The 11,828-nt window shown below is 38.4% G+C and overlaps 1 protein-coding gene across 3 annotated transcripts in view; it reads left to right on the forward strand.

The window, feature by feature from the left end:
• The window catches only part of SS18 (SS18 subunit of BAF chromatin remodeling complex), a 44,567-nt gene extending 41,203 nt beyond the window's left edge, over positions 1-3,364 (forward strand). For all 3 annotated transcript variants that reach the window (XM_050915774.1, XM_050915775.1, XM_050915776.1), the window contains one exon: positions 1,658-3,364. In XM_050915774.1, coding sequence (XP_050771731.1) covers positions 1,658-1,684 — 27 coding nt within the window. In that variant the 3' untranslated portion in view covers positions 1,685-3,364. The remainder of the gene's footprint in view (positions 1-1,657) is intronic.
• The last annotated feature ends 8,464 nt before the right edge of the window (positions 3,365-11,828 follow it).

An 11,828-nucleotide genomic window follows, 5' to 3' on the forward strand; every position in this document is an offset into this window, starting at 1 on the left:
GCCCAGATTTTCTCTGAACAGTATAAAGGAACACTGAACATGGGAAAGAAGTGACCTGAAAATCAACTGCTTCTTTCCTATCACTGCTAAGATAAGTTTAAAACAAACAAACAAGAACCACCAAAACTCTAGGCTGGAGTTGTAGTGGAGGACTCCTGTAAAAAAACCTGTCTTCTAATCAAAGGATGAAGCGGAGGTTTTATTCCTGTAGAAGGTACTAAACTGTAAAAATATAATCTTTGCAATATGAATCGTTCAGAAATGTCATTATTACTTTCCTTGGCATAAATGGAGATTAACTAAATATGCCATATGATCAAGCTGAGGTTCTAGTGTTTAAATAAAATCCTGATGTGTTAGTAGAAGATCAGTTGAACTTTCAAGAAGAACTTTCCCTTGGAAGTGAGAATAGCCACAATTGCCCACATTTTTAAAGGAGAACAGTTGGCTTCCTCTACAGAAATCAGAAAAGACAAGGAAGAAGGAACAAACTCTTTCAGTGTGGTAGTTTAGAGGTACAATTACTTCTAATTATTTAACAGATAAACAAAATGCTTGTGCACTGAACTGATAGCTTCCTTCTGCAAATAATAAGCTACAGGAAAATGCTTTGCTTGTGGCAAGTGTAGGGTCAAGGAAACAATCTCAATTTGCTCAGTTTCTTCAGCTTTCTTTGCAGTAGAAGTGGATAACCCTCTCTGTAGATAGGCTCTACTCCTCCAGTTTGTGCAGTCTAAGTTCCACTGGGAAACTCAATTACAGGAGACCTCTCTTTCATACTAGCCATTCCCATAGGAATTGCACTGCTTAAATTCTCATCTGGCAGCTGTTCTGAAACTCTTCTTCCTGACTGATTGTCATATTACAATGGAAAAAACTGACATTGCAATGTAAAACTGGAATTTAAAATACTGCCTTATCGTGGTGGTATTTAACATGGAATGGTGGCGGGACTGCAGTTTGGAGAATGTTCACTTCCTAGCACACTACTTGTTTCTGCAAGCCTTGAACCCTGTGGTGAAGGATCATGGTAAGCATGTAGCATTGATGCTTTCACCTCTGCCCTCCTCTGCAGTACATGATGTTCTGTCAAAAGAAAGAGAGAATATCAGTAAGGGTAATAATTCTATGTATCGGATCTATGGAATAATTGATTCCCATAGGATATGTTAACTAGTTCTTTATGTTCACGGGGATGTGCCTTGGTTTTTGAGATACATTTATCAGTCCATTCTGTGATGCTTGATATATGAATATTTTTAGGTATCTCTGAAAGCAGGTTAGTTCCCTAAATTACTTCGAATTTGGGTGACCTTATCTTTTTGAAATAATTTTCAAAGTTTAGGTGGGAAGTAATTCCCATCTTTTATTTTTGACGGTGTTCTGCAAATTTCACAGCAGTCTATTGAATTTAAAGGTATACTCTTTTGATCAAATTAGGTTCTTGGCTTTAAATATGTATCGTCCGTCTTTTACATTAAAACACAAAGAATTTTTAGTGAGATGAAACTGTACCACTTATATTGGTTTATCACTTATTGTTATTTGTTTCTGCCTTTTAACATCATGGTTTATTTGGATGATCTTCTGATTTGAGCTTTTAATACAGGAAAATATGCCTCGTAGTTTAATTATGTATTTTGAATTCTTTTTTTAGGGTCAGTATGGAAATTATCAACAGTGAAAAAGTATTCACATTCCAGTAGGCAATATCTATTAGCAGCCATATTGTCTCCTCAGCACTGTGGACATCTTCCTGAGATGAGAACCTCCCATTCCATCTAGCTTTTGGAAAAATCTTGTGGCTGTTTTATGGTATACAGTCTTTATGGGTTAATTGTTAAAGACTGTAGATTCTCAGAAACTGATTTCACATCTCTACTCTAGATGGCAATATTGGACAGAAAATACGGGACATAACAATTTGCAGTGAGTTGAGAACTGTATGTCAAATAGACTGTTACAGACCGAAAGGTGCAAACAGCTTTGTATGTTTATGAAGGTTATGGGAATTTAATATTTTTTCCACAGATTTTTTTTGTAGGGGGAAAGGGGAAATGCACACTTTTTACAGCAGCAATATTTTGTATATTATGTTTTTCATGTGGTGAATATGCAAGACAGTACACTACTCGCTGGGCAGAATAAGAAATCTACTGTTGAATATAGGTAGGGGCATAAGTGCTTGATTGTATAAGTCTCGAAATGGTGTACAATAAAGATAATAGTGAAAAAAGATGGAGAGCATCATATATCACTGATAGGTTCATATACAAAGAATGAGAATCCCAGTTATCTAAATGGGAACATAATTAAGGACAGTATAATATAGTCTTGTGCAAAGATTAATTTTTTAAGCTTTCCAATTTTTCTGAGTGAAGCAGTTTTGTAAATTGTTTCTAACATAGTTTGACAATTTTCTGCAACATTTTTTGGGTAACAAGATAAACGTTTGGGTTTTATTTCTCAAGTGTTTTGTCACAGCTTTGCATAAGCAAGCTGTAATCCCTCTTAATAATTGCAATAACAAAGAAAATGACAAGTGTTAATTTTAGTTGGCTTGAATATGCAAAGAACTTGAAAAAGAATATGGAGGACAAGACTGTATTGTATAAGTGTATTTTAACCTTTAGTTGAATAATTTGTATGTATCAAAATAGCCTAGAAGACTTTGTAAAACCTATCTAAACTTTCCTAACTGGGAGTTAATATCTTTAGAAAGGGGGCATTTTTTGTGTGTGTCCATTTTTCTTATTGGTTAACATGAGACCAAGGGATGTTTTATAACATCAAATATAAAACCCGTTGGTGAGGTAAATGCCAAATTTTGTTTTGAACTGCATTAATGCTTATAGTGTTGCATGTGAGATAGAGGCAGCACCTTGATCAATAGCATAGTACACAAAAAATTGGTTTTGAGACTGTCCTGCAACTGTGGATCAGATAAATAAATGGATATTCTGTTGTGCAGGAATATATGCATTCAAGAATTCCTGGCAACTTTTATAAAGGACAAAACTTAACTTAAAATTAGCCCAGGAGTAAAATAGTATTTTTATTTTTTTTTTCAGTTGGCAATCATGTTTGGGGGGAAAAAAAAAACCAACTGGTGTTCCTAATATGTATGACATTATGCATGGAAGACAAGATTTTCAATTTGTTCATCATTTTCAAAGGGAAAACAATATTCTTAAAGTCGACAGAAAATACACATCAAGGTTTGAACAGATATGGCATGAGGAACATTATTATGAATGAAATGCTTGTAGGTTCTGTGCCAATTTCCCACCACTGTGTACTTCATTGCTATTTAAAACTGTACTCCATCAATTCTAACGGAAGAATAAATTATTTGTGATTTTAATTTTCTCATTTGTTTCTTTAAATTAGATCCCTATCACTCTGATGTCTCATCTGGAGACTCTGCTGTGGGTTTTTATTTTATAGAAGTTTGGCCAGAATAACCGAATTGTATTTGCATTCTAGGACTTTATCAAAATTCTCTTGCCATAGCCAAGTTAATTAGAATTAACTGTTCAGTAATCAGCATGTTGTGTAGGTTGTTTGTTGCAAAATTTTTTCCTCTGAAAATGAAGGTCCATGAGGCTGTAATCAAGATGACTGAATTAGACAAATGAGTTGAGGAGGCAAGAATGTGTTGAACTCAACCTGGTGTAGATATGTTATCTCATTTGAAATAAGCTCAACTGACATTAAGAAATAATTTGTCTTGCCAGCCCATCTTCTGTTGTCTTATTCTCCTTTTTAATGGAAACTAAAATTGCAATTTTAATAAGCAGAATTTCCTCCAGGGTTTCCCTCCTAGAGACTACTGCATTTGCAAGGTTTAATTGTTTTATAACGGTCCTGTTTCGTAAAACTTTTTAATTGGTGGTGACAAAAATTACCTTATTCCTCTGATACTATGCCAGAAGAACAACTTGAGAGGAGACAGCTTCATGCAAAAGTATTTCTACTGAAATTATATATTAAAAAAGAATCAGTTTTCCCTAAACAAAAAAGAAGCAGGAGTGCATGACAGGACCAGGATGAAATAGCAAGATACAAGGTTCATTTTAGTAAGTATTCTTTATTAAATAAAATCCAGCCAATAGGAAACTAGTAAAAAAGGTGTTACGTTTGGCATTTTACGTGTAGAATGTAGAAAATAAGACCTAAGAGGGGGATTGGCACAGCAAATCAAATACGTGAACAGAAATGATACAAATCTTCAAAGAGTAAAGAGGAGTCGTTAATGAATTCAATGACTTTTAGTTATCATAGCACTGTGACTTTTGCCATCATATTTTGCTCTTCCTTTTCAGACGGTTTTATTTTGTTTTCTGCTCTGTGAATGACTCACAGAAGGAGAAGCTGGCTCACTGTTTCAAATGAAATTGACTTCACGATGTTGTAACATAAGTAAGCAAACATGCCACTTCATAGGGCAGGATAAATGCATCTTTTTGCAAATAGTCCTGCTTTTGTTTTCATGTCTAAAACTACTTTTAAATGTTTAAGGTAATTGATTTTTTTGAGAAAATACTCCTGATTGAAGAGGGGCAAGGACTTCAGTACAAAAATATTGTACTTCTACAGTTCTTACCACAGAGGATGCTGAAACACTTTAATGTGATTTAAAAAAAAGTAAATCAGATTTTAGATTGCAAAAAAGGAGAGAATACTTAAATTTACAAAATGAAGAGAAATTATTACGTCAGCAAGTCCAGGTGGAATTCAGCCAGAAGCCCTGAAGAAGTTTAAAAAGAAAGTAGCTGATTTTCCTACACAAAACAGAAGCATAAGGGTGAAATCCTATAAAATGGACCTGAACAAACCTGAAGTGAATAGATAACTGGATAAAGTAGCAAGTTAAATTTAAAAAAAAAAAAAAAACGATTTTCAGTAGTATATTAAATGATATGTTTGGGTTTTTTAAAAAAAAAAAAAAAAAAGACCAAAACATGCCCCTTAATCTGCTAGAATTATTGTAAAAGATGATAGCACAATCTGATGGAATTGATCTTTATTTGTATGTTCACAAAGCCTGAAGTTCTCTGAGAAGCTGCTACCATAGAAATAAAGCATGCAGTAAGGTGGACTGTGAAGCACTGGAAATTAGATAAGATGGGGGGAGAATAGGAATAAATGCTAAATATAAAAAATGATGGAGGTTGTAACAAATTATGCCAGAGCTCTACTGGGTCCACTGATTAACGCTTACCAAATAAACTGGAGAAAAGAACACATGTTCCGGTAGCAAAATGAGGTGGAAATGGTGCTACTTAGATGATGCAGGACTTAAAACTTTGTGGAAATGCAGTGGACCATAGCAGAACTTAAGAAATGGCTGACGTTCACAGATACAACAAAGTAGGTACCAATTCACTCATACGCAGTTAGTCGACTGTCAGGAGGAATTCTGCGGCTAGCGCAGTAAAACTTGTGTTTCAGTGGGTATCGGAAGTCACGGTGCCACCACGATGTTCCAGAAGCGGTGGTGTGGACAGCTTAACAAAATACCCTAACACTGATCAGAGTTTTATCAACACTCTGAATTACTGTGTCCATCCTTGTCTCTCCCATATCAAAAAAGGATAGCTCAGGTAAAAGATAAGTGGGTAATGAGTGGCCAAGAGTGAATGAAGTATGTTTGGGATTCTTGATTTCAGAAGTCGGTGTGTATAAACCAGCGGTACGTAACAGCGTCATTTTTGCAAGGATACGGACAACATGAAAATTAAAGGCAACACCTTTAAAATCGGTAATGGGAGATGCTTTTAACGAAATGCACAACTGCAAACTCAGTCCTCAAGATATTATTGAAACCAGGGGCTTAGTAGGATTAAAAAAAATGAATTGGATATATATATGAGAACATGCACAGTTACATTGGATCAGATGAAACAGTTTATTTTGAAAGAATGTAAAACCTCATGCTTCGCAGCCTTATGCAATAAGCAGCGTGCTAGTGTTTGGAAGATATTTCTGTTGGTGCTTTGACAGTAAATATTGGGAGTATATTTAGATTTCTTTTCAGCATAACTTTTAGAACCTTACTTGGCAAAACCTGGAAGTCGGCAGCATTAGCAGCAGACTGTTGGTTTAGGTTGCAGAATTAAACTGAAATGTAGATCTGAACTGGAGTGGCAATGTTCTGTTCAGAAAATTATTTTTTTTCACTATGGTGAAATATATCACCCAAATAGTACAAATAGTGAAATATTTATGTTTCAAGCTAGCGAGATGCTGGATGCTTTCACTCAATTCTCATAAGCTTCCTGTGACACAGTTTTTCAAGAGAAATTCTTGACTAATCTAGCAGAATGTATGATTTCCTATGCCTGAGATCTGATGATTTTACAAGAGGAGGTTTTTCAGTTTTCTGTAGATAATGTTTTCCAAATTTCCCGTACTGTTCTTCACTTGGTCTTTAAGAAATGAAGGTAGTTCAGTATGTCAGTGGCTTCACATATGTACACCTTGGGTTTCTGGTGGGGGAAGAGCTGTGGGGCTGGAAGGAAGCTGCTGGAATAGCCAGAGCTAATAGTCTGTGAACTCTTCAGAGCACTGCGTTATGTTCACTTGCCTCGACACTTTTTAAACAAATGGCGTAGGTGAATTGCCATATAAATGCTTTTGCTTTTTGGTTCATAATTTTCATTTAATCGAAAAGTTAATTTTACACAGCATAAATTCTAATCACCTACTGCAGTTGGTGTTGCCAGAAGTTTGCTGGCAACTTGACACAGGTCCATTACAGATACTTTTGTAGAAAAATGCCATTTGCTAGGGCAGGCTTGGTAGAAATGCACATTTTGTTTTTATGAAATTAAGTTACATCAGTTATACCTCCTGATTGTTTTTTAGCAAACTTCAAATCAAGTGAAGAATTTTTAATCTCCAATATTAAGTTCCCTTCTTTACATTTTTCCAGTAATAGGTTTTCTCATCCCGGAGCCTTTAGACTTCCTTTCCACAGGGCTACAATATAAACAAGTGCCACAGTTCTTAAGAGTTTCTATCTGAATACTCGTTATGGCCTTACTTGTTAAGATAGTTTCTTGCCAAGTTGATATGGTGTCAATCTCAAAGGTTAATGATCTGTATGTCTCTTTCTCTCCCCCCCCCCAGCAACGATACAGATCATTTCAGAGCTAGCTCTTATTTGAGCACCTAGATAACTACATCTATTTGTTTGCTCCCAAGGCTGTTTCCAGCTTGGATAAAATGTTTGCCTTCTATCGTGAAATACCTTATTTAGAAACTTACTGTTGGGGAAAAAGGGTTCTGCCTATAAATGCCAGAGTTTTTAATTTTTTTAAGCCCAGAGAGCCTGCCCATTTGAGTATGACAAAGTATTTTGACACTGGTTTCAGATTTATCATCTGCTTCAGTATCCGTGTAGGCTCAGGAAAGATAAGAACGTAGCAAAACTGAGGCAGGCATGAAGGTTTCTGTTGTATCCGCTGAAGTTTTTGGCTGATGGCAAGTGGTTGATTTTAGGACCATAAATAGGTGCTTGATGGGTACTAGGATATCTGTAACCACTACAAGTACCTTGTGTGCATGCTAACATGTCTAATGGAGCCTGGTGTTCATTGGTGCTTGTTGTGACTGTTGCTATGCTCTTGCTATAAAGACAGCACTGATCCTTTATTACCTCAGAAGCTTAGTTCTATGTGGCCTGTGTTATTTGCCCTTCAATTTCACATTGCTTCCTGTTTTCCTGCTCTCTGGCAGCAAACAAGGAAGGCAGAAAACCAGGAATCTTATGTGGCACCCACTCTGCTGAGGAAGGAGCAAGGAACATGGCGATAAATTTTGACTACTTCAGTAGTTCTTTTGCCTGTTTAGAAATTTGTTTAAAATGTGGTAGACCTGAGGTCTGTAGGCCAAGCACGATAGAGGTGACTTGCGACTAAGTTTTCTTGATACTCTGCCCTATTATCATTATTTAAGTGACCACTGACAGCTGGGTTGCCATTTGAATGAACGTTTGGCAGTATGTCTGCATGACCAATTTGTATCAGTTTTTTTGAAGTGAGCTAGCGGGCCGAAGCACCTTTTGTTGAGCTGCCTACGTTTCCACTGAGAGTTGTTGCAGGAGGATGCTGCAGGGTGTCATGCTGGCTGGTGTGTATTTGTGTCTTTGCAACACATTGGTCCAATGACTCAGTAACTTGTAGGCTACCCCATGTTATGCCATCAGTAGTGCAGACAGTTTGTATATTTAGATGAATATTGAGAAGCTCTCTCCCTTGTTGCTGTTTCTCTCTCTCATCATGGGACCGTGTTGATCATCTGTTCTGCTTTTGTAAGCCATGACAGCTCACCTTTTGACCATGCCCATCTTCTAGAAGGGTAGCAGGCAAGAGTCACCTTGAAGCCTGACAAAGATGCAAAGGTAGAATTGCTGCTGGAGATACTGGAAGATGTCTGTGACAAAGAACAGATAGATAGCAATTATTTATGGAACTGCCCTCGTGGATAAGATTATCTATAGTTCCTCCTTTGGTATGTGTTTGGGACCACCTTCTCCATTGTTATGAGGAGGCTCTAAGCCCAAGAGACAGCTACGAATTAGTGGATTTACATCATACTTACCATTTGGAAGTGAAGATCTCTATAGGGAACTGCTCCCTGAGTTTCTAAAAGAGCACGCCACCTTCCAAGCACCAGTATATGTGAGGGAGAGGGTGCCCAAAAGGCTTGCTTCTATTGCTCAGTGGCTGATGACTTCGGAGTGGGAAAGTCTACTGCAAGGAAGATGGACAACAAAATCTGCCTTCTCCTGACAAAATCCATAAGGTCACATGGAACCTCACCCAGCGTTGAGTCCTCAATTTCTAGCACTGTGGGCTAGAAAACAAGAAGAGTTTACTACTCCTTTTATATGAGGCTTCATGGATTTCCACAGATGTACTGACTGGCATCACTGGCCCAGTCTGGGACACCCCTCTCCCCCTCTATTTCCTATGCATGTAGATCTTGAGAGCAGGAGAGACTGGTACTCCTTTTTCTCCAGATAAGTGAATATCCAAGGAGAGTAGATCCCTAAGTGCACTCTGGGCAGCAGTGCCAACAGTCTGTAGCACAGGGTCATGAGAGCGTAAAGGGTCCATTTATCCACCATACTGTACACTGATGAATCTGAGAGCTATGTAGCCTTTGAAAGCAAAAAATTAATGTTTGAGTAAAGGGAGGGTGTAGAAAGCTGGGAGGAGGAAGAGATGGTGAGACTTAGAAACATCCACAAGCATAAAGGCTTCCTTAATGTAACCACAGGAGACTTGCAAGGAGGGCCTGTAGCACCAGTGCCAACACAGTAGGGAGAGGGGAGAACTTGATGTTTTACAATGACTTTGATGGCTGATGGCATTCTCAGAAGGCAAAAAATCAGATCCTAAACTAATACACATTGGAAGGGACCTAAGGAGGTCTCTAGTCCAACCTCCTGCTCAAAGCTCGGTCAATTATGAAATCAGATCAGGTTGCTTAGGTCTTCATCCATTCAGGTCTTGAAAACCTCCAAGGATGAACATCTCTGGGCACCATGTTCCCCTGCCTGACTTTCCTCCATGTGAAAAAGTTTCTTCTTTTAGCAAGTCTGAAGCTCTTTTGCTTCAGCTCGTGCCTGTTGTCTCTTGTCCTCCAACCATGCACTGCCATGAAGTACCTGGCTTGGTGGTCTTGCTAACCTCCCTTTAGGTGCTTGGAGGCTGCCAAAACCATCTCATCTCAGCTGAACAACCCCTGTGCCCACAACCTCTTTTCAAAGGGCAAGTGTTCCATCCTGGTGGCCCTCCACTGAATTTGCTCCACTTCATCAATTTCTTTGCTGGGGGTGGGACAAGGCTGGACACAGTACTGCAAGTCCATGCAGCTCCCGATGCAGCCAGTCCCTAGCAGTCAAAGATGTCAGTGCCCAGGAAAAGAAAGTGTCAGGAACCAAAGATGATATAGAAGGAAGTGTTAATTTATAAGATCAGAGGAGGAGCAAGAATGAGGCTAGTGAATCGATATGCTTGGAACTCCAGATGTCTGTATATAAATGCAGTAAGTACAGGAATATACAGAAAGATTCTTAAGTGTATGACCAAAGTTATGACTGCATTGGCATAGCAGAAACATGGTTCTATTTATTTATTTACAGGGCTTGAACATTAACACATAGACAACTTCTTTCAAGAAGGGCAACAAATTGAAGAGAGAAGATACTTTGTCAGTGAATAAGGCAGCATGTCTTCTCTGAGGTATGGAAGATTGACCAATTGAGAATCCGTGGCAATAACAAATGGGAAGAGAGCAAATGTCATTGTGGTGAGAGTTTACTATAGACTTTAAATTAGATCTGCCTAAGGTGCACTGGGCCGTTCTGCAACTGATCAAGCCGAGTCATCTGAAATGCAGGAGCTGATGGTACTGGGGAATGGTAACTGTGCAAACACGTCTTGGGAAGGGGATGCAGCAGAATACAGGCAGATTCCTAGGAGAGTTTTGATACAGAAGGCATGGGGAAAGCAGCCAAATGGAAGAGGTCTTCTGTGTTCATTCTCACCAGTGAAGAGGAATCGCCTCTCAATGCAGGGCTTAAAGGCAGCTAGAGTAAGAGATCATGAGGTGGTAAGAGTTTACTCTTAGAAAAGAAAGGAAGGAGAGGAGCAAATAATGTTTGAACAGCAGAACCACTGTTGCCCATTTTTGCATTGTAGTATCAAGACTAACTTTATGGTTGACTGATGCCTAACGAGTTGAGCTTTAACAACAGCCTATGCTGAACTGAGGTATTTATCAAATCTCTTTTCTTTCCTAGTTGGGTTGTTTCATGACCCTTGTAGGAATGTAATGTCTTGAAACATCTCTCTCGGAGTTGAGTAACATTTGTCAAATTTGGTTGAAATTTGTCAAGGAGTTCACTTCTCCTCAGGAAGCCTAACAAACAGCAAACTTCCACAAAGACGACGTCTGCAATCTCAGAGAACGAAGAGGAAACCTGTCATGGGGAAAAAAGTCTAAAGAAAAAGGAGCTCAGGAGAGCTGGCAAGTCCTTGAAGAAACTACACTGTGGGTAGACGTACAAATTATCCCAATGTGGAGGATCAAGAGCTCATCAGTGCCTTCAAACAAAAGAGGAAGTGCACAGAAAGCTCTCATTGTTAGGATTAAGCTTAAAAGAATAGTAGAACACATTGAAATAAAATCAAGACAGGCCACAAAATGAACTATAACTATTCAGAGATACTGGTAGAAAAGGAAGAGGTGGTCCCTTACTTCACAGAGAACAAAAGCTGTAGACAGTGTTACTGAAGAGTATTCAAGCTTAGGACATTGCTCCTAGACTTAAGTAGGGATAATCAGTTACACAAATACCTGGTGAGGAACAATTCATTAGGTACATATAACGTTACTATAGTTACAGCAAATTATTAGATTGCTACCCCTGTTTTAGGATCAAGGAACTAGTAAAATAACAGCAATAATAACGATACAGTCTAGATTTGTTATCTTAGTGCCCATATCGGACCAATTTATGGCAGGAGGAAAGACAGTGGGCACATTAGAGGTAGGCTGTTGGTGGGGATAATTATCCCCAAATGACTACTGGCAAGAGGTGAGTATGGAGAGATGATGGTGGGTGGATCTCAGAGGGGAATAACATGTATTGATTGTATTTATCAAACACAGTGAGCTGACCACAAGATCCATAATAGTATATTGGCTCATTATAGTACAAAACATATATTAGCTCTAACATAGATTACACCTTTTCTTTTAATCCCCACCACCGCTGAGGGAGCCATGAACTTCCAGCAAAGGATCTGAAG

The sequence above is a fragment of the Gymnogyps californianus genome, chromosome 2 (genome assembly GCF_018139145.2).
Source record: "Gymnogyps californianus isolate 813 chromosome 2, ASM1813914v2, whole genome shotgun sequence".
Lineage (NCBI taxonomy): Eukaryota > Metazoa > Chordata > Aves > Accipitriformes > Cathartidae > Gymnogyps > Gymnogyps californianus.